The 22,546-nt window shown below is 47.0% G+C and overlaps 2 protein-coding genes across 8 annotated transcripts; one reads left to right on the plus strand and one right to left on the minus strand.

Annotated features, from left to right (window-relative positions):
* Nucleotides 1-95: 95 nt before the first annotated feature.
* Nucleotides 96-16,631, plus strand: iffo2b (intermediate filament family orphan 2b). 2 transcript variants are annotated; one of them, XM_041070889.2, is made up of 8 exons: nt 96-1,065; nt 10,076-10,136; nt 11,088-11,183; nt 11,917-12,087; nt 12,570-12,718; nt 13,183-13,384; nt 13,512-13,610; nt 13,689-16,631. In XM_041070889.2, exons 1-8 carry the CDS (start codon nt 590-592, stop codon nt 13,914-13,916), a joined length of 1,482 nt encoding a protein of 493 aa, XP_040926823.1. In that variant the 5' UTR covers nt 96-589; the 3' UTR covers nt 13,917-16,631. The 2 variants fall into 2 exon arrangements, with proteins under 2 accessions (XP_040926823.1, XP_029006898.1); XM_029151065.3 differs by having other exon boundaries at nt 97-1,065; nt 13,213-13,384.
* Nucleotides 16,632-16,645: 14 nt separating this feature from the next.
* terf2ip (telomeric repeat binding factor 2, interacting protein) lies at nt 16,646-20,809 on the minus strand. 6 transcript variants are annotated; one of them, XM_029151058.2, is made up of 9 exons: nt 20,692-20,809; nt 20,043-20,291; nt 19,581-19,723; nt 19,206-19,420; nt 18,846-18,950; nt 18,104-18,710; nt 17,891-17,994; nt 17,296-17,718; nt 16,646-17,177 (listed from the first exon to the last, which is right to left on the minus strand). In XM_029151058.2, the coding sequence occupies exons 2-9, from the start codon at nt 20,270-20,272 to the stop codon at nt 16,956-16,958; spliced, it is 2,049 nt and encodes a 682-aa protein (XP_029006891.1). In that variant the 5' UTR covers nt 20,273-20,291; nt 20,692-20,809; the 3' UTR covers nt 16,646-16,955. The 6 variants fall into 6 exon arrangements, with proteins under 6 accessions (XP_029006891.1, XP_029006896.1, XP_029006894.1 ...); XM_029151063.3 differs by having other exon boundaries at nt 20,043-20,288; nt 20,692-20,766; XM_029151061.3 differs by having other exon boundaries at nt 20,681-20,756.
* Between the last annotated feature and the right edge of the window lie 1,737 nt (nt 20,810-22,546).

Raw genomic sequence — 22,546 nt, forward strand, 5'->3', positions numbered from 1 at the left:
CACGGCGTGAGTCGTGTCTTTCCACGGGCGTGTGAGGGAGGGAGGGAGGGGGAGGATGTGGGAGGGGCTGATGTAGATGATACTGCCTAGTTTAGCACTTTGCAACATGATCCGCGGACGCCACGGAGAGGCCGGGCTCTGCGGCGCTGCGTCCTGCCGGCCCACATGGATCGAGCGACGGTGAACCGGGGATGACAACGAGACGAGGCGGACTGCGCTCCCGAGACCGTGCGTGTGCGTGCGCGCGTGTGCGCGTGTGAGAACCCTCGCAGCATCAGCAGCTCCCAGCGACGGCACACGGAGATGAGGGTGACGGGAAGCGGTGCTGCTCATTGCGCTCTGCGTCAAAGCTCTCGCGCTTTCGGATGATGGTGCCCGCGGTGCCTCCTAAAGGACTTTTGGGGTTCGTTCGCCGCAGGGGTCCATGTTAGAATCTGGGGTAAATATACAGCACGGGCCACACTGGTCACTGCGACGCAGGGAGAAATTAGGGGAGTCGGACTGCGAAGAGAATATGCAGAGATAAAAAAAACAACAGGTTTTTGGTTTATTTGAACTTGGCAGAGCCGTGGGTGTTTTTTTTTCCAGCATGAACTCGCTTTTCTACCACGAGGTTCCGCCCGGATCGGTTTGCGGCGTCCCCGCGGGCTCGGGCGCAGTGACCAGCGCCCTGCGGAACGACCTGGGCTCCAACATCCATGTGCTGAAAACGCTCAACCTGCGCTTCCGCTGCTTCCTCGCCAAAGTCCACGAGCTGGAGAGGAGGAACAAGCTGCTGGAGAGCCAGCTGCAGCAGGCGCTGCAGAGACCGCAGTACCGACATCTTTACTCCCGCGAAGTGGCCGTGCAGACGGACGGCCCCGAGTCGCGTCTGCCCGGCACCATCTGGAGCTTCACGCACGTGCGGAGGCACGGCGAGCGCTACGAGACCCTCCACGGGCCGGGGGTGACGTGGACGCACCCGGACGGGGTCGGGGTCCAGATCGACACCATCACCCCGGAGCTGAGGGCTCTGTACAACGTGCTGGCCAAAGTCAAGCGGGAGAGAGACGAGTACAGGAGGAAGTGAGTAAAACACGTCAAAGCATTTATTCATGCAATGCATTGGGGTGATAATATGCAGGACATCACAGCGCGTTGATGCGAGGCCTGCTTTGGGTCAGTGTGGTCTGGACCCGGTGCTGTGGGGGTCCAGACGTACCCTGTGGTGGTTCCGAGGTTCGGCTCACTCACTGACCAGCAAACACAGCAGTTCACTGAGTGTGGACCCAGTCAGCTGAGAGGTCACAGCGGTGGCCTCTGATTGGCCGGTTCCACCGTGCGACCTCTCACTCCTCCGCGCGCCTCCGTCTCCCCGGCAGACGTCACGGCGCTAGAGTCGCACCCGAGCTTGTGTTTCACATGAGCGGCCGCTCCGGGTGTCAGCGGCACAAAGTCATCTGAGCGCGAGCTGATCCCGGTTCTCCCTCGCTCCTGAGGAAATTCTGTCCCGCGGGGTCGGCCTCCACCAATTGTTCCTAATCGTTAGTCATAGTGGCTGCATTTCCTCGAGGCCCGGCTGCCGCGTCCTACGCTGACCCGTGTGTCTGCTGGCCGGCACCGCTGGCTGCTGGAGGCCCACCCGCCCAGCACCGCCCCCCCCCCCTTCTGTTTCCACGGTGATTCGAGCGCTGAGGCATTTTCACAGGCCTCCGTCCCCTGGATGAGGTCGGCACCACCGACGCCGGCTTCCCTTCGAGGCCACTGACTCAGTGACACAGAATGTGAGCTCTCCCGCTTTTCTGGGAAACTCGATATCCTGTCTAGTCATCCCCCCTGTAACACCAGCATTTCCTTTTTTGTGCACTTGGGCCGGCGATGATGCACAGCGGAGACTGGGACAGCCGCCAGATTAAAAACTGCTGCAGCTCAAGTCTAAAATGTGGGAGTCACAGAAACAGGCACCTCAGTTCATTCTTAATTAGAGCTTCAGGAAATAAAGTAATGCGGTTATTTCACTTTGCACATTTATTAATATTATTCACCTCCAAATAGAGATTTCAGGAGTTTTTTAAATAAGCATTTATTGACTTTAAATGTTCTGTTTACATTTTCTCATTAGCGTTTGTAGCTTCCCATCATTTTTACATGGTGAGAGCTGTGGAAGGAGACACATTCCTGGCCTGTTTTTACTGCCTGGTGATCATGGTAATCAATCCCCTGCCTCCTTCCCTCACTGCTCAGCTCAATAATTGCATCAGCGCGGCGTTCGCTGCCCCGTTCGCTCTCTGCCCGTCTCCCAGTCCAAACCCTCTTCACCACAGTCACGTTTCAGCATTCAGGGCCCGAGCCCCGTCCCGCCGGGCCTTTTCAGCTCTCAGCTCTTTGTGTTCAGCCGTTCCTTCGTCCTTCACTCCACCCCTCGCTGCTCTGTCTGTGTCATGCAGACGCAGACGAACCCCCCCCCACCCAGTGCTCCCACACCGCGGGGGTGATTTATGAAGGCTGTACGGGGGTGGACACACACACACACACACACACACACACACAGATAAATGGCCTGTTGGTCCATTTCTAAATCGGCCACTGTGAAGCACATGGCTGTTTACTGTCTTGTATTTTACAGGGCTCCTCCTAATCAAGATATTTTCTGAGCCTGAGGCCAAATGGTGTGATACGCTGCTGTTTGTAACACAGTCACTAGTCTTTCATTGTATAATGGGTGCGTCAATACATAAGAAGTCACCAGTAGAAAGTTTGCCAAGAATATACAACAAGTCTAAAAGTCAGCGTTGTCTCAGCAGTTAAACTTAATCTAAAGAAATATTTGAAGCGCTGTAAACAAATCAACCTACATCCAGTTTGTTTCATTTTGTGAAGTGCGGCGTTTAAAAGGTTGGGCACCAACCAGTGAAAAAGTAAAAACAGCCTGAACCTGAATTACAGCATTTTCAGATGACAATTAAACCTTCAACCTATAAGAAGTTAAGTTATGAACAAAGTGATGTTTTCTGTTTTCTAATCTGGTAAAGCTCTTTGCCAGATTTAGGCCACATTCTTCACTTTCTTTCTTAGCTTTTAAACTCTTTGTGGCCGTGGTCAAACAAACAAACATACAGTCGTCTGAGAATGGGCTTCATGAATCAGACAGCTCGGACACACACACCGACAAACACGCGTGCGGAGGACGGCGCCGGTGCCGCGGCCTCCGTCCACGCGGTTCTTAACCCCCTGCTGTGACATGTCTCACCAGGGAGCCAGCGAGTCGCCACCATCAACAGCCACTAACATGCAATAGTGACTGACTGACACTGATCAGCATGTCTGCAAACACTGTGTTACTGTATGTGGCAATAAAGGCAAAAAGCACATTTGATTAAAATTTACATGCCCCATTGGGTGCAGAGATACTTACAGCCTTATCTGTCATGCAAATGACTGTAGGGAGACAAACACATCAGTTACACCTGCATTACTGAGCGACAAGGATACCTGAATTCACAGCATGTGGAGCAATCAAGATTATTAAGGCCCAGCGTTGCAGAATGTTTCCAGGCCTATCGCAGTTTTATTATACGTCATATACTGTTATTGCAGCGTGACACAGATCCGAATGAGAGGACTCGGAGTTCAGTTCTATGCTTCAAGCCTCACGTATTGCTGTGGCCGCTCCTAATTAGCTGTTTATTCCATCAGTGGCCAGAGACTGAACCACGGCCCTGCTGGAGCGCAGCACGTGGACGGGCTCAGTACAGAGAACCAGAACCGCGTCCGGGCCTCCTGGGCACGTTCTGTCCGCATGAATAATTCACGTCACTCTGAATTTAGTTGCACGTGGATCAATGCAACGAAGAAACTTTTCAGAGGCTTTGATCTGCCTTCCTGTGCTTAAAAGAGGCCAAAGGCAGAGCTGAGCATCGTTCTTTTTTTTTTAAAACCGACTAATTGCTGGGGGGAGGTGAGCTCCACACCTAGAGGCTGCATTGTGTGTCAGATCTCACGTTTCTCCGTGAATAGCAACTTTCTGCCTCCATGAGCTCCTCGGCCTCCCGGTTTGCCTTTGTTGCTGACCTGCTCTGTGTATAATCCGGGCGTCTATTCAGGAGAGGGATTTTCTCTAAGCCGTCACCTAGCACAGATCCTCCAGCCTCCAGCCAGCCCTGCGCCACATCCTGGCACGCAGCGAATGACCCACCCGGGCCTCATGAGGTGGAAGACGTCAGGGAGATAAAGCGAGAGAAGCACAGGGAGAGTTCAGTCGCTAAGACTATTGAGGCCTGGATTAGAATCCAAGAGCCTCCGTTGCTCACTTCATATTCTTAATACTGTGGTTACAACTTGGATTGTGTGTTCCTTAATAAACGTGGGCACATTTCAACCTGGAGGCCAGGACCATCAAAGGGCTCACAAGACCAATGTCCTCAATACTGACCAATTAATAAGAAAAAAGGGAATTCCTTTTACACACACATGTTCTATTTTCTGTTTTAAAGAATCCGAGGGGAGCGTCGTTGGGCCTCTGTGTGCACGGCGCTGGGGCTCTGAGCTGCCGTGCTGTGCAGCTGCGGTTGATTATTCATGGGTATCGACACCGCGAGCGCAGTGGTGCATTGCCACATTTGAACGCTTTGGACCGCACCTGACTCCGCGCGCAGCGACTGCACAGGTGCTCGGCGGCAGCGTCGGGTTTTGTCGTGCAGCGTTTTGTCGTGAAGCCAAGCGGAGGACGTGTGTGTCGCTGTTGCGCCTGTAGTCGTCAGATGTGATGCTCATTCACGCCCGCTCCTTTAACAGATGCCCTTTACTTTCTCTTCAGACTTTTCTCTCAAATCCTTTCAAGTCCTTGTGCCTCCAAATGCGCTGATGCACTGAGCTGACTTCATAAAAACGAAAAAGCCACAACATATTTCATAGTATTAAATGCTGCATATGTGCCAGATAGAAAAACAGTGTGTGGGAGTTTTAACAGCTTAATTTATTCAGAGTGCATCTGTTTGTCAGGCACATGAAATTTCTTTGGGAAATGTTTTAGCTTTATAGAAATGTGATTAGAATTATGATGCGTCTTCATTATTTGATATGTTGGTTCATCCAATATTTAGGTCAGAGGTTTCCATGGTGCAGATGCTTCCTGTCATGTGTGTTGTATAAATGACCTGTTTTAAAATCCCAGATACAAAAGCACTATAAACAAACGCAGTCCCGTTCCCAAAGATCACAATACAGCGTTGAGCCGTGTGATGGGTGAATCCGGCCTCGGGCCCGTGGGCTGGGACGCCTGTGGTCAGGAGCTCCCGGGGTCCGTCCCACAGGTGTGTGTACCCACAGCTACTAAAGCTGTTTGTGCAGCGGTGGTTTGTCCTGGATCTATTATGCCTCACATAATTTGACCGAACACGCCCCGGACCCAGGATTTGTTCCAAAGCAGAACATCTCCATCTTCTTTCTGTCTCTAATGGGCCGTCACTGCCGCCGCAGCTCCACCCTGACGCGGCCTGGACATGTCACAAGTATCAGTCACAGGGAGGCTTCTGGCTTTAAGTGTTTTTACATGTTAGGCCTCTGTTGTCTTTGTGCAGTCGAATGCCTCTACTTGAAACGTCTGTTAAATAAATAGCCTGGGGGCCAAAACTAAGGTTATTCTAAAGACACTTAACTGTCTATTATTATAAACATAATCAAAGTAATAAATCTCACCAGCTTGAAGGTGCCAGTAAAAACTCTTACATCATTTCTTTTGAAGGCAATCATCTTTCGCTTTCATTGTGCGCCCAGTCCGAACCTGTTGGAAACTTGGTGTAATTACCTGTGAACATTTATGTGTTTGTCTTGTGTCCAAAATCATTTACGGCTCCTCTCAGGCCGGAGTCGCTGGAGCTGGAAGGAGGTGGAGGAAACGAGACCGCACGTGTGCGCGGTTCAGTCGGGTCGGGATCACTCCCATGTGATGGTGAAAAGCCGGGCAGGTTCTGGAGCGAGTCAGGCCTGGAGATTAGACCTGTTGCACCAACTCCCAGTTATCTGTCAATCCATCAGCATGAAGGGAGGATCTGCTGGTGCTGAACCAAACCCTCTATTCAGACGCATGCTTTGATCAGCCCTAATGATTTCATTAAAACCCCACGTTGTTTTCCACAGAACATCGGGGACGTTAGTTGTGTTGTTGTGCCTGAACTTGCTCCTCACAGCTTCATTGTTGAAATCCATCAACAGCCGTTTTGCTGGTTAAAGACCTACGGTACTTTACATGTACTGTTTAAGTCAGTGATTCCTAAAGATCCCCCAACACAAACATGGATTACAGCATTACTGTATGTCTGTCTCAGAGCTTATAGGCATCCAGATGTTGGCAGCAGATGTGCTTTCGTGAAACTCAGACTTTCTATCAAATGAAGCTATCAAATACGCTGCAGAGCAAATGTAGGAATAAATATAAATATAGTGATTAGCATTTGGGAGTTTAGTAACCTCAGGGAACGTTTTCCTCACTGCTCCTCTCTGTTTGTCCTCTGTGAAGGAACTGTCTCATAATAGAAGAATGCTCCGAGAACCTTATCGCCAACACTTCTCACAGTCCTCACATAGCTAAAGCTTTGCAGGCTGATAAAGGAGCGGGGGTGGAGGGTTGGGGGGGTGGTCCTCCCCAGTCTGACCTCTCGGGTCACGGTCGGCATATTTTAAAACCTCCCTGTGAGTTATTTACAGTCGGGTTTGTCAGGAGTTTTTTTCTGGAGTTTGCTCTCTGTCATCGTCTTGTTGAGTCTGAAAGGAATCATCCATTCATAGTAGAATCCCTGTTCTTGACGCCTCTTAAATGTTCAAAGGAGCTCATTCAGGACGCAGCTGCTTGTTTGTGGCCCTTTCTGTCGTCAGTAGGTGGAAAAGTGTGTCGTCTGCATGTCTCTGGTAGCTTTTGCTGCCTGTTCTGGGCCTTTATCCATCTGCAGTGTGAAGGCGCTATATCACTTCAGCATCATTTGGCTGAACCTGAGCAGAGTGAGTCCCTTTTGTTGGTTCAGCCTCATAAAGGCCTCCCTCACTTGCCTGAACAGTCTTTTGGAGCTCATGCTGCCAGTTCTGGTCAACAGCTGCTAAATGCAAATGAAACATGCAGCACATCCAGGTCATATAACACAGAACACTGGGACATCAGGCTGTCAGCTATTTATGAATACTACTGAATATTCAGTGTTTAATGTAAACTGTGTGGTTTGGAAACTGCAACCGCATACATGTATAGACAACAGTCAACATCAGCTATAGACAGAAACACAGAACAACCTAATGATGACATCTCTGTGGTGTTAAAATGCCAGTGCGATACTTTCATTACGTGACATAGAAGGAAGCAGAGCAACTAGCAGCAGCAATATGTGGTCGACGGTGATAGTGGTTTAGAAATATGTCCGGTCACTTAGCAACGCTGCTGGGCCCGCTGGCGTCTGTGCTCCGTCTGGGCGACGGAGGCGACGGAGTGGAACCAGCGCTGCGCTCCTGACCCGCTTCAGCCGCCGGCCTGATCCGTTTCACATCCCACCGCGCACTTGACTCTGTGGAGTCAGGGGAGTTGACAGAATGCACAGCGTCATAACATTCAATCCATGTCCAGGGCGTAGCGTCAGCGTGGGGAGCACTGCTCGCCGTGATGTGATGAGCATTTGTTTACAATTACTTTACATGGACCTCGGGACCTTTGGTGTCTCGCCAAACATTCCCGCGAACTATGAGTCTTTAGACACAAAGAGCAATGTAGAAATTAAAATGCAACTAAAATGCATAAAACCAGACTCAAACACACATCGAACACACAAACGCTTTGTTGGGAAAAGGTGTCACTGTGAATCAGCTTCTTCAGTTTCATTCGCTCTCATTCAGAGGATCCGTTTCGTGCTTGTAGCGTGATGTCAGGTTACTAAGACGTTCCGCTCACTAACTCTTTCCAGCGCATCGTATAGTTTAGTCAGGGTGTTGTCCGACTCGCGCCTTATTTGCTGTGAGCAACAGAGGCTTTTAAAGGAACGATCCACAACCACACCTCAGAGTCTTCCCTCTGCTGCTCTTTTTGCCACCTGTTGCATAACAGAACAGTTAACAACGTTTGGAGGATCAAATACAGATCTAATTCTTGAAATAATAATTATAAGTCATGTTATTGACACCTGGACTCAAATGTGCGCCTTCATTAACAGATTCTGGCAGAGGCGATTCAGACTTGAGCAATAAATCATTAGAGGTGCCATTGAAGCATGGGCGTCGTTAAGAGGAACCAGGCAGGAGAACACGGGGCGTCGCATTCGGATCCACACGCCCTGTTTTCAGATCCGCGCCGTGTCCTCGGGCGCCGCGGTGGGAAAACACTGAGGCGGCTCGCGTGCAAGCCCGACTCCCAGACAAACCACACGAGGCAGGGAGTGGAAGCTGGCGAGCGCGCCAGGAATTCCATTGTTCCACAGACAACAGCTGTATGAGAAAGCGTCTGATGTGAGACTCGCTCAGCGTTGCACCGCAGCCATCTTTATTGAACATGTGTGTTTCACTGGGCGAAGTGTTCCCAGCGTTTCCCCTTTAAAGGCCTCGGCCTCTCGGTTGTTTGTCTGGTGGAAAGCAGATGTCTGTGACCTGACACAGGCTCCAACCCTCCTGCTCCTTTGTCCTTGTAAGGACTCCACGGCTGCGTTCGCTCCCATCGAGTCGCGTTCAGGTGCAGCAGCGCCGGCGCCGCGGCCCGATAGGATGCCTCTGCCGTCGCCTCTGTTTGGATCTGACATCAGAGGCGTGACCCGGTTTCCATTCGCCTGTGGACGTCCGGGCTGCAGCAGATCCATGGCATTAAGACTGACGCGATGACAGAGGGAGACGCTGCTTCGTCAGGTCGATTGGATCATGTCGTCCATTTATTGGCCCCACTATTGAACAGGTTGAGGCGGTCATTGGGGAGATGACAGCGCCAGTGAAGCCGAGCGGTGAACTCCGGTGACCTGAAGCCTTCAGAGCAAGGCTTCAATCACGGCGGCAGCCGGCTGCTTCACTCTAATTAGAGCTTAGCCGACGTTCAGCAAATGGAAACAGTCTGGGGAGAAAGCAGGTTTCTAGTGATGCCTGTTTGTTTGTGTCTCCATGGTAACGTCTATAAGGTGAAGTTCCACGTATCAGTTTTCCACCTGCTTGTTAACACGCGTCATCCACCGTGACTCACCTCCCTGTTCAGATCCTCCACCGTCAACGTCTTCATTCATTCTGAGCCTCTGACTCTCTTTCGGAAGCACCCGTGACTCAGCAGCCGGCGAACGCGTCCCCTGTATTAGTAGCACGCTGGCCTGGATGGTGCAGCACAGCTGTGTTTGCCTTTTGTGGGATTTACACTGCGAAGCAATTCAAGAGGCTCCTAATTTTGTTTACAGTATTCACAGCTGCCACAGTCCAAAGAGTGAATCTGACTCATTACAGGGAAAGCTAAACATAGTTTGCAGCGCATAGAGGGGTCGGACTCTTATTTTTAACCAAGCGGTTGTAGGGACCAACCATTTAATTCAGATTTACAATGAATGAATCAGTTAATAAAATAATTACATTTAAAAAAGGTTTTAAACTATGCAGTAACGTGATGTGTTAGAAGCTCATGAAGTAATATCTGCAGTTTTATGTACCCTTAACACCAGTACTGTGTGTTAGCATTTAGCTTTGTGCTGCTATAATGTATTTACTGTAAAGACAGTTTCATGTGCGTGAAAGTGTTATTCACAGACTCCAAGTTCTTAATGAGGAATGAAGCAGTTCGCATGAAGGAATTCAAGCTGCAGCAGAGCTGCTCCACCCTTTAGGGTGTGTTGACGCTCCAATGTCCCTTAGCAGTCGCTCGGCAGTTCAACAACTATTCATGGGAAAGCTCCATCCGTCCTTAATGGCACTGACGGGTTGTAAAGATCAGCAGACACAGAAAACAAGGGGGGAAAGTGGGCGTGAACCCACACTGTCAAGGACGTTGGTAACCAGAGATGGGAGCGTTATCCCCACAGAAGGACCATTAGCCTGTCTTGTGGGCCCCCGGGGACCGGGCCCAGCAGTAACTGACCCACCTCTGTGCTCTGTGTTGCAGATGGGAGGAGGAGCTGTCCAAGCGGGAGCAGCTGGAGTCCACCGTGGAATCCCTGCAGCAGGTTGGGCAACGCACCAGTCAAGCACATCCCACTCAGTCACAGAGCCAGGAGTCATGAGCACGCGTGGACGCGACAGCACAGATAAAGACAGGAAGCGACTGCAGGGCTTCATGCAATTCTCCAGCTCTGGTTCCTACGTTGTTTTCTGCAGCGTGAACTCATTTGGGTTAAACCAGATTAGATAAACAATCCCATTAAGAGGAGCCTGCTGGCCCAGATATACTGTAGGCATCAACAACAGGCCGCTGTTACGCTTCCGTTCACAGCAGACCACAGGTGAAAGCCATTTAATGTGTCACAGCTCGGGGCCGGCATCAGATCCAGCGGCGCTGCTGCCGTGAGTGCTGCCGCTCCCTCTCTGCTTTTGCACAGATCGATCGGTGACAGTGTGCGATTGTGGGTCAGCAAAAACCCCAGATAGAGAGGTGGAGCGTGCTCCCCCGAGGTCCGTAACCTCTTAGAGCCCACGGGCAGATGTGGCGCTGCGTGTCAGGCCCGGAAATCGCTTGCTGGAACTGGATCCAGACTCTGGGGAGTCACAGCATCCAGCGAGAAACGGGCCTCTACACACGAGCACCTGTAAAAGATTGTATTATTGTATTCAGACATAAATGGGCCTGCATGTAGTTCTCACTCCGCAGCATATTAAACATACAAGGTTTGCACAGGGTTCTATTATGTCAATATGAAGACGAAACCAGACGTCTGTGTGCTCAGCTCAACAGCTTCCAATGTGGTTATGTAAAACTGAACCACTGTGTAACAGCTACACCTAAATGCATTTACATATTAAACATTATCAAATATCCAATGTGCTTCATAAGGTCCACTTCCTGTAATCTTTGTTTATAGGACTTTCCTATCTTTCCAACCCATAAGTATAATTCTCAACCATTACTTTGCTGTGTATTTATTGGTACGTGGGCTGTTTTAACTGGGATGTTCACTCAGAGCGCCCGGGAGTCGTCGGAGGTCCAGGACGAGCTGAACGAGAAGGTGGACAGGCTGAAGGCGGAACTCGTCGTCTTCAAGAGCCTGATGAGCGACGTGAGTGTTCGGGTGGCGCTGAAGCGAAAACACTTCCATCATGTAGAAAACAGGCCGGGGCGCCTCCCACCTCCCGGGCCCTCGCCGTGCGTACAGGGTTTTTGTGCAGCGCTCCGTGTGGTTCTCATAGGACGTGTGTGAAGAGAAGCATTCATTGCTCAAATAGCGGCTGTAGACCAGCGGCGCTTCCCGTTCTGTGCAGCCTTGTATTGTTCCCTGGCAGGTCTGCTCCACGGTGATATGCAGCTGTAATGTACTGCAGTGGGCTCGGCCACAGCCTCTGCTTACTCAGGCATAAATACAGTCAGATGATGTTGTTTATCCAGCTTACATTCACTGTTTCGTGTCGTTCCCTGTGCTTTACTTCACCCGATGTGGGATCTGAACCCAGAGGCGGGTAAGTGACATAGACGCAGAGGCAGCCTTAGGATGTGTAGAATCCTTACTGTCTACATCCTGTGTGCCGTTCAAGTCCAGACCCTCTTGTCCTCGCCCAAAGACGTGTGGTCTGTAGTGGAGGCTCCAATATAGAGGACACAGTCTTACACACCTTCCCTTTCTCTTCATCCAAGCCAATATTCAACCATGACACATAATTAATATTGTTTGAATATTGGTAAAAATCCTTCAAACCAGATGATAATATTCACTTATCACAGATCAGGCAACTCCTGCAGGAAATCAAATTTGATTAGCATATGTATTACTAAAATATCTATTAATGTCTGTACAGCAAATGTCGGACCTGGACTCCAAGATTCAGGAGAAGGCCAGGAGGGTGGACATGGACATCTGCCGGAGAATCGACATCACGGCCAAACTGTGTGACGTGGCTCAGCAACGCAACTCGGAGGACATGTCGAAGATGTTCAACGTCAGCCCGGCCCGGTCGGTGCCGGAGAAGGTGAGAGTCCATCCTCCAGCTGCCCGACCGGAACCACGGGAACCACAGGAAGACCTGAAGCTGCTGGTGTCCGTGCAGTGCAGTTCACCGTCCGATCATGTTTCTGAGTGACATGGAAACACGTGTGCATGTCTGCCAACACACGCACAAACATATAAACACAGCAGTATACATGCACATGCACGCACGCACACATGCGCGCACACACGCGCACACACACACACGGTGGAATGCTGATGTGCTGACTCTATTCTGTTTGCACGGTGATCATATAGCGCTGGCTAAACATCGCTGGCTCAACGCCAAGTAAAACTAGTCTGAGTCAAAATGGTGGCTTCCTTTGTGTCGCATGTGTTATGGAAAATATCAGCCACTTAATGGACAACACACACACACACCACATTCTCCACCTCCCTAATGGTTCTAAACTGGCTTTAAATGATCATTTATTAGCTTTACATCTTCACGTGTGCGTTCTGCAGGGAGCCGTGGCCTGCTGCAGAAGAAAAGAGCGCAAGGTGGTGTCCGATGAGGAGACGTCAGAGATGGACGCTGACCCCAGCCTGTCCGAGGAGGAGGTCCCCGGGTCGCTGAACATCACGGACGAAATGAAACGCATGCTCAACCAGCTGTAAGCATGCACGCACACACACACACACACACACACACACACACACACACACACACACACACACACACACACACAGCCTGGAGCTCAGCCTGTCTGCTATGAATGAGCAGCAGCCCTGCTTCCATTTATCGCCACCTAGTGGTGATAAGGAGCATTGCGTGTAACAGACAGACTGCCCATTCAGCAAAACTCAGCCAATATTAATAGTAAGACATTTGTTTTGTAGACGCTGCAGTGGCAGTTTTAGAATTACCCTGTTTATTGCTCTGTTTCAAAATATTCTTTTCTGTTCCTCTGTTTGGTTTGCGTGACTCCTCGTTTTCCATAAAATCTTTTCTGTCTTTTATCATCTTGAACTGTGTCACTTCTACTGAATCTGCTCGCTGTCATACTTGTCCTCCTCCTCCTCCTCCTCCTCCTCCTCCTCCTCCTCTTCCTCTCTCCCGTCCGCCCGCCCTGCGCAGACATTGCTCAGATAACTCCTCTGTTGCCAGGCGCGAGACGTTCGAAATCGACGACGACTGCGACAGTCTGACGTGGGAGGAAAACGAGGAGACCCTGTTGCTGTGGGAGGACTTCACCAACTACAACGTGCCGTGCGCCGTCACCGGGGTGAGCTGCGCCGCCGCCGGCCCCTGTGACGGCGCCGGCGAAGCTGCTGATCCGGTGAGTCCCGTCTGTAGTCGCGGTCCTTTTCAGACTATACGGTTCGTCTGAGTGCAGACTGCTGTAGGTGCTGTGTAAGACATGTATTCATGCATGATGAATGAGGGGTCTGTCTGTGCTCTCCAAGGACTCCCAGGATGGAAGTCTTGGCAGCCTTATCGATGAAACAGAGTCACTATTCAAGACGAGAGAGCAGGAGTACCAGGAGACCATCGGCCAGATCGAGGTAGACGTTATATAAGATGAAAGCCCCGAACTGATGTAGCAATGACGACAAATACGTCACCAATGCTTTTGTTTTAAGATGGAACTGGCCACGGCAAAGAGCGACATGAACCGCCACTTGCACGAGTACATGGAGATGTGCAGCATGAAGAGGGGCCTGGACGTGCAGATGGAGACGTGCCGGCGGATGATCAAAGGCGGCGGGAGCTCCCCCTCCTTCAGCTCCGTGGCCAGCAGCGACTCAGGGAACACGGACGAGATCCAGGACGAGATCTCAGACAAGGACGCGGAGGCTGAAGTTAGTTGATGGCCGCACGGTCGGATCCCACCTGCTTCCTCCTCGACACGGGGGTTCAATGTCCAGCTCCACTGTACTGAGGTGGACTTTCTCAACCTGGGCCTGTTTAGACCTGTAAACGTTCTCATGGTCGCGCTCATTGATGCTGACCCAGAACTGGTGCTTTTCTACTATTTCTGTCGTTTAGAAAGTAGTGGTGGGCGTCTTTGCTTTTAAAAGAGGAAAGGGTGATTCAGTCTGAGCTGTGCGCTCTTCCTCACTGCTGCCTCGCTGGATTATTGTCCAGAGCTTCTTTTTTTTTTTTTTTTTGGAGGAAAAAAGATATTCACAACAGTTTTAAACCGATTTAGAAGTGTTTTCTACAAATTCTTACCTTAATAATGTCCTTTTTTGTAAAGGAATTGAAAATAGTACACACTGTGCTTATTGTTCAATGAACAACAAATGAATACAGTTTTTAATATGCATTAATATTCATTTCACAAAGTCAATTCCCCAAAATTGGAACGTCTGTTTGTTTCTGTATTATCTGAGTCCAGGTGGGATTAAACTGCTGAGGGTTGCCAAAGTTGACGAAGAAGAAAGGAGCACAGCCTTTTGATGCGTCAGTGCACTAACTGAAGTTCTATGCAATTTAGCTGGCCTTATTTTCAGACTGGCTTTCACCCCCCGCGTTTCTCTTAAAGCCAGTTACAATTAGCCTTGAAAAGCAAAGCAGGTGTTTTTCTATGTATCAACGTGAGAACTGTTCGTTTGTGCGTTTGAGTCTTTGTATTAAACAATTCCTCGCAGACATCAAGATTAAAAGCTGGAGCAGTGTCCCCTCAACAAAGGTCTAATGCCAACATTTCACATCAACGTCGCATTGTTCTGATGCATGTGTGTTACGTTATAAGGAAACACTGTTGTCACCTTCTGCAGTGTTTCTACTGCTCATAGAGGAATAGAGGCTTTTCTTTTATATTTATTGAATGAAAGCAAAAACAAGGCTCTGAAATGTTAAAACCAAAGGTCACATGTTGAAAAATCATTTGACATCATTTCCGGTCACGTCCTAAATTGTCTGTATTGCACATGGAAGAAGCGGTTCTTCCTCGTGCGGTGTCGCTGTGAGTTGCAGGTCTGCGTGTGCACACCTCGCCCTGGGGTCCTGTGGGGGACTCTGTTCCAGACAGGTTGCACATCCTGCTTCGTCTCCTCTGAAAGTGTCAGGCTGCGGGCATGTGACCGTATACCCCAGAGGCCTTTTTGTTCCTGTTAGGCTCTCGTTGGTTGGAGTCGTGGGCGCCTCATGTTTTGCTTTTCAGTGCTCAACGCATGGGGAACGAGAACGAGAAGTGATCTTTTTATCACCTCTTTGTATCAACGTTTGTACAGTTTGCTGGATCAAAGATTAAGTGCTACTTCTATCTTGAAGTTTTACAGAGGCGAAATATAAAATGCAGGCCTTTTGTTGTTTTCAGCATGTGTGTGTGTGTGTGTGTGTGTTTGTGGAGAAACTGAGCTGTGGGTCTTTTCTACAACATGTGTTGAACTAAATAGCTGCAATGCACACGGTGCGCTCCATTTTGAATCAAAGGTGTCTATCCTAGTCATTAAGTGCATTTGTTGCAGAAGACATTTATTTTTCATGTTCTTAATCATTCTTTTAAACAAATATGTATCACTATGTTCAGCTTTTATTGACATTACCGAATCTTTTGGTCATTTCTTGACCCTTAGTGAAAGTGCGCAGATTATTTTGGAGCTGTCTATCTGTCACAGAGAAACTGTTTTATCATTTCATTAATGAGTTGATGTAAAACCAGCCTGGTAAGTAACAAGGAGCAATTCTGTACTTTGTAGCACCATCAAAAACGTGATTGGTTTGATCATCTGACAGCGCATTACATCATTATTCACATCACTGATGCTAACGCTAACCAGCCAACCAAAGCTAATCATTACAGTAACGAACGACAAAGGTATAACTCACTCTACGGATCCTACTAACTCTAGAAGGTCTCAGTGTTCGCAGCTCACTCCGGTTCTATCGCATAATGAGAAACGTCTCGTTTTCCAGAACCAGCGGTATATTTGTCACCACTTTTCCATCACTTGAAGCATGTTCATTTCAGTTATATCAAAATACTGTAGCAACCCTCCAGTTGAATGTAGCTCGACTGGATGTGTGCTCCAAACTAAAGACCTTACACTTAAAAGCAGAGCAAAAAACTGTAGCAGTTTAACTCCAGGGATGTGCTGTATCTTTGGTTTGTTATGCTTTATGGGTTCCCACCTGACCAACTTACAGTATGTTAGCTGGAAGTATGTAAATTCGGCTCTGGTAGATGTTATTGTTTTGTATGAAAGGTTTGTAATCAGTGTAACACTGGGATTATATGGTTGTATGTTTATAGGCAAAGCGGTTTGCTTTTCCAACGTCATTATCGCCTTTTCGTTTCATCAGCTCTACAGGGAGATAAAAGGTGCAGCAATACTTGTGGCCATATTTGGGTAAAATCTACTGAACTGTATCATCTACCAAGCTTTGTTTCATTTGTATCACAGGTAACATCCTGCTGATCCATATTAAGTGGCTGAGTTCTCTTTTTTAATTTAACTGGGTTTCTTTTATTCTTATGTTTATTGTACATGTGGGTCTGTGGATGGTTGATTCAAAATTATGAATGTAATTAACTGATCTCGGGGTTAAATAAAATTAAATGGTGGATTGAATAAAAATTATGGCTAATGTGTTGATTTTATTTAGTTTTATTAATAATTCAATTCAAACCAAGCCAACACATGAATACAGTACAGTGGATACAGTGCATGTATGAACTAAGACTGCATCACTATATTTTGAATGAGACACATTTTATACATTCCACCTTTATATTAGAAGGAAGAAAATTCTGTATAAAACCATTAATTTAGTTGTTATACACTAAAGACATAAAAACATCATATGATAAAATATTTTGGTAAGATCTAGATTCATCAGTAATAAAAAGCAATAAAGGAAGAGACAGAACAGTTGAGAGCATTTGAAATGCTACTGCATATTCACCCCTCAACCTCCAGAAACATCACTCTTTTGGCCAAGTTCTCCTCACCGTATTTCTCCTGCAGCTGCTGCCGGGCGTTAGGATCTCCTGAGAGCAGAAGACTGTCGTCATTGTGATTCCAAAGTGGTCCTGAAAACGAGGGCGGATCTGACAGAAGCTTCAGGGCAGCAGAGATGTCTCCACTGGTCTTCAACAGGGCCTTGGTCACACTAACCAAGTCCTGAAGGACAGAAAGAAGTTTGTAACTGCAGTCAGATTGCTGTCTACATTTCAGAACAAGTATTGAAACTGCCAGTGGAATAAGTTGCACCTTTTGCATGCATCACACATGCACTCACCTGGTTTGTCTGGTTCATTAAGTTTTTGATTTGTTGCACATCCTCCTCTAACTGAGCCTGAGTCAGTGAAGGTGCAGTGTTTTCATTCCCAACAGCTTGAGCTGCAGCCGCTGTATCGTCACTAATAAGGGACTGAGAGTCATCTTCCTGAGAGTCATTATCAAATATAAACAGATGGGCCCTGGAGGCTACGTGGACAGCCGCTTCAGGTTTGGTAGAGTCCATCTTAGAGATGTGGTTGCTGCTGGCAGCCTGGGCATTGTGAGCATTGCTCTGGAGGCTGGGTTCAGACTCGGCAATTGACCGTGTTGGGGAAGCATCTGCAGTCATGTCTGAAGATGGAAGGCAGGGTTCTGTTGAAGTGGGTTGAATAGTGACCCTTTCAACTGTGATTTGGAGATCTGGAGCCTCATCTTCACCAGACTACAGGAAAAAAGCAAAGCAAAGCAACACTGTAAATCTTTAGGAAATGGTCAAAATTATAACTAGCTCCAAAATTACACAACTAGATTTTGAAACTTTGGATAAACATACTTTACATCTTCCCAAGTGCAAGTTTGTGTTCCTTTATTTATTTAATTTAGCGTAAGCATACCTCACTTTCATCTTCAAACTCCCTTGTAGCCAGCTCAAGGATCCCCAACTTTCTCTTTTCTTTTTTCTTCTCTGCTTTATGAGGCAATGATGTAGATTCTTCATCTGAGGAATGTAAGACAAATTAGATCACACTATCTGCCTCGCTCCACAGTTTTATGAGTCGTATAAAGCATGTTTAATATGACTCACTGTCTGCAGAGGAATGACAAACCTGTTTGTGGTGTTTCAGAGATAGCAGCTTCTTCACTCTCCTCTTGATGACTCTCCACTGCTGCAGTCACACTCTCCCCTCTGGCTCTCTTAGAAAGTGGCTCGCCTACTGTTGGGTCTTCTTTATGTGCAGACTTCACAGGTGTTTTTGTTTTCTTTGGGGTCTGAAGAGTAGATGACGATTTCTCAGCAGAATTTGATGATGATCTCAGTTTTTTCCCGTATGGTTCAGATGATGATAACGCCTCAAGCTCGCACTGCCGGCGTGTTACTCGGCGCTGCAGCTCTTGCATTGTAGACGAGACCATCTGCTTCACTTTTCTCTTTATTGAAGGAGTGTGAGGCAGAGGCTGAGCAGAGTCCTCGTTGTGTAGAGCGACAGCTGATGCATCTATGCTGTCAGGGGAAATTGGATGCACATCTGTCTCTGCAAACAAACATGACCCCTCAGGCTGTGGAGTGGCAGGTGTTACTAGATCTGTAGTTACTACTTCAGTGTCTTCAGCTGTTGGGACGTCATTCTTTGGGTTCACATGTTGCACTTCAACGTCAGACGAGTTCAGTGTTTGAGCTTCTACACTTTTAGCTAGAATGGGCTGATCCATCACCTGTTGGGACACCAAATATGTTCTGCTCACTTAAACATTAAATCACAGCTTACAGATGTGTATGTGGTGTGCTTTTATACAGTAACATGGTGTTACTTCAACTATAATATTTTTAGCTTGGCTCTACCCCCCCACCTGTGTTAGGTCATTTTCTGCTGAAGGTTTGACTTCTGGTAACTGTGGAGGCACCGCATCTTCCTCACAGGACGGCTTCTGAAATGTTTCTAGATTTTCCTTATCCTATAAAACACAAATAGAAGTATGGTTAACTCAATTTATGTTTCCAGCATAAATTAAAATGAATTTAGTAGTACATAAAATGAATGACTTAAACATGTGGCTCCATCTTGTGGTTAAAAAAAATAAATTCACTCAAACTCTTTGCGACAACAGCAGTTTGTGGTTAGGATAATATTATATTTTACAGATGTACTGCTTTAAAAATAAGGTATGAAATGAAAGAGATGACGAAACACCTGCTGTATGGTAAGGTACCTTGTTCTCTTCCTCTGCACTTTTTGTCTTCTCAGGCTCAGATTGAATCTTAGCCAGTTGAGTTCTGTAACGGTATTTCATTGACTGCCAGCTGTGACTGGTTACATGCTGCTTCTCCATCTCCTGCCACAGTCGGTTTCCCCCAGTCTCTGTCTTGCGCTGGCTGACATAACTCAAAATGGCAGCATCTTCCTCAGGGCTGTAGGCTACCCTGCCTAATTACAATAAAAGATGTACATCAGTAATTTATAATAAACAAAGCTGTGCTGCATATGTTCCTAAAGAGGGAATCTAGGATAGAACTCTGGAACTCCTAAAACATTCGTTTGAAACTCTATCAATGTAGACTTACAAAAAGTAAAGTTTATCTCACACCTCCTGAGAGTCCATGTGAGCCGTCCTTGTTGCTGAGCCTTGGAGAGTGTCTTGGACCCACTTCAGGATTTAACCTGTAGTGCTCTAAATTTAGCTGTTCTTCCTTCTCAATACAGTCATAAACATACTTTGTGGACACATACCTGAGGAAAAAAAACAGCAGCTTAGATTTGGTGCTCTTTTCACCCAACAACCTTTAACCAAATAGAACAATTGAACTGGTCACATTAATACATTTTTTTTAAAGATGGTGTTGTGAGAAAGTAACAATAACTCAGTATTTTAATTCCCTCCAGTGTATACCACTGACTGCTATGATGTGCCTATCATGTAAAATATTACAGTACTACCCTATAAATCCCTGCCCATGTAGTGCAGCTTTGTGCAATTCTATTACATCAACAGTTTAAACTGACAATCTACGGATATCAGTTTTTAACAGTAACCCAGTCCACCACCCACCAGTGAGCAGTGGTTTCAGAAACAGAGCCTCTGTCCTCGGGGTCGAGCAGCAGGATTGCTCCTGGCTGCTGGACACTGCACATCAGGCCTCCGCCAGCAGTGATGAGCGGCTGCATCCTGCGTTTGGCAGGACCTGGCCGCAGGTAGAAGCACATGGCTTCACCATCTGTGGTCATGAAGAGAACAGGGGAGATGGTGGATTGAACCACGTCCTGCTGAGTGGACGGCATGGTCGCAGTATCTCACCTGCTGGATGAGTAAACAGAACAGAGCGCGTCTGACATTAAGGGATGTCAAGACTAAGACCAACAGTGTTCACACTTATTGTACGTAACAAACAGAACGTTAAACACACCGAGGCACTAACAAAACTGTCAGTTTGAGGAGGTTTTGATACTGTTTCCTAATGTTATCCAACGTTAATTTATTACAATATAATATCCACCTAGAACGAGAGTAAATATAAAAACGTAATTTGCCTCTGCAGAAACTTTCCCTAGAGGACAGTTACTAATCAGCACATTTAGCGTAATACGAATAAAACAACAGCGTTGTGTAATTACCCTATGACATGAACACCTCCATGCATAGAAAGAACATAGATTAAACTAAAAAATAATTTAAAAATTCCACCGTACAGTTTGCTAACCTCGTATTAGACCTTCCCGCCACGAAGAAGAACCCAAAACAAACACAGTTCACTTCCGGGTTTTTTCTTCTTCGCTGCGATAGTATCAACAAAGTGTTGCACCATCGCCCCCTCTGGCTGTAGTTGTAACACACTGACATAGCACGTTCCCAGTGCGGTCATGTAAGTACTGTTTTAACGGCTGCAAACATGTCAGCAGACCAGTGTCAGTCTATAAGGCAAATTATCTATAATGTGAATTGAACTGAATTGAACTAAATTGAACGGAATTAAATTTAATTGAATTGAATCTGCCTTACTTATCATAATGACTTTTTTGATTATATTTAAAACTTGATAATCCGAAACAAAACACAAATGACCAATATGTATAAAAGCTTGAATGTGCTTGGTGACAAACGTGTGATGATAAATCTTTAACTCCAATTGTAGAACACAGGGTGTAATGTGAACAGTGACTAAACAACTAAACATGTTTGTCAGGGTTGTTCATAGTGCAAACAACACACGGCGCCAGGACCACACACAGTCTGATGAGCTTATTTTGAAAACGCCGACGTCTCAGCCAAACTCCCAAGTTGATAAATAAAAGAATCATTACATGTTTGGAATTCACCACATAAACACTGTCAGTCCAGTGGGACATATCAGTGTTGATCAGCTGATGGTCCCAGAGGTGGGCGCTGCCTGATGATGAATTACTGCACAGATTTCAGCACCACAGTATGAAAAACAGTGGTTACTCAAGGTTAAATATCATCAGTGAGCTACTGCTGAATGTGCTGCGTCCTGTGTCTGTGTTGGTTTCCTCCCATAGTGCAGAGACGTGCATTAACTGGAGACTAGGTGTGAGTGTGAGAATCTGCCTCTGAGCGTAGCCCTCTGATATATATATTAGCCATTTCATCAAAACTACATATTTTAAATGTTTTACAAAGTAGAATGAATGATGTGTGGAGCAGACTTTTAAAGGTATGAACCTAATTTCCCATTCCTCACATTTTTATTTTTGTTACGTTGTGAAAACAGGCTTGACTTTACGTATTGTTTAATCTGTGAAACCAGAGGGCCATGGGAAGGAATTGGGCTGTTCTGTTTACTGTATCACCTCACTGACCTTGCCTCTCTGACAGCCCTGACAGCTACGTTATTGTTATTGGCCTCTATTGTTCCTCTCCCTGTTCAGCTCAACCAGCTGAAACAATACAGCATGCAGCACGATGCTGTGACTCCTCCAAATCCACGCATGTTTGTGGACAATATGCAATAGTTAGACAAATGTGAAAATATTAACTTCTGCAAGCAGATTCGTATCCATCCTCTGCCTTAGAACGATCCACCCATTCCTGAGCTGTAGTCACACTGACAATCTGAGCTGCTTTGTTAAATTTCTGTGTTTTCACTCTAGAATCAGCAGCTGCAGAGAGGACAGAGGATGTGGTCTGGTCGCCACAGCGTCTCTTGGTTTGGCTGTGGTTGAGGACAAGGCTCAGTTCTTGTTTTCAGCCTGCAGATGGAGATATGACACTGGTGAACTAATTAAAGTAACTAAACACAGAGACAAACGTGATGTAAAAGCAAATTTGTTTGTTGCAAAACTCTCTTAGTCAATGTGGTAAAATCCCATTAGAATGATTCACTTTTTCAGTTCTATAAAAATCTACGAAGCTGTAGCGACTGGATTAAAAAACACAGCAATGGCATCATGACTCTGACTGTGGGTTAAATAAAAGTGCCTCAAGCTAAAAGTAATTGTGAAAAACTCTGACATTGAAGATAAACCGACAAACCTAAAAAGTAGACGCATGCCACACTGTATTTATATTTATATCAGGAATTACAGTAATAGTAGCAA

The sequence above is a fragment of the Betta splendens genome, chromosome 5 (assembly GCF_900634795.4).
Source record: "Betta splendens chromosome 5, fBetSpl5.4, whole genome shotgun sequence".
Taxonomy (NCBI): domain Eukaryota; kingdom Metazoa; phylum Chordata; class Actinopteri; order Anabantiformes; family Osphronemidae; genus Betta; species Betta splendens.

Excerpts from the sequence above, each read along its gene's own strand:
- iffo2b (XM_041070889.2), top strand. The coding sequence starts at position 590 with ATGAACTCGCTTTTCTACCACGAGGTTCCGCCCGGATCGGTTTGCGGC. Across the intron at positions 10,137-11,087 it reads CCGTGGAATCCCTGCAGCAG|AGCGCCCGGGAGTCGTCGGA; the intron begins GTTGGGCAACGC and ends ATGTTCACTCAG. Across the intron at positions 12,719-13,182 it reads AAACGCATGCTCAACCAGCT|ACATTGCTCAGATAACTCCT; the intron begins GTAAGCATGCAC and ends CGCCCTGCGCAG.
- terf2ip (XM_029151058.2), bottom strand. The coding sequence starts at position 20,272 with ATGCCGTCCACTCAGCAGGACGTGGTTCAATCCACCATCTCCCCTGTT. Across the intron at positions 17,995-18,103 it reads CTCTGAAACACCACAAACAG|ATGAAGAATCTACATCATTG; the intron begins GTTTGTCATTCC and ends TACATTCCTCAG. Across the intron at positions 17,719-17,890 it reads AGTTTGAAGATGAAAGTGAG|TCTGGTGAAGATGAGGCTCC; the intron begins GTATGCTTACGC and ends TTTTTCCTGTAG.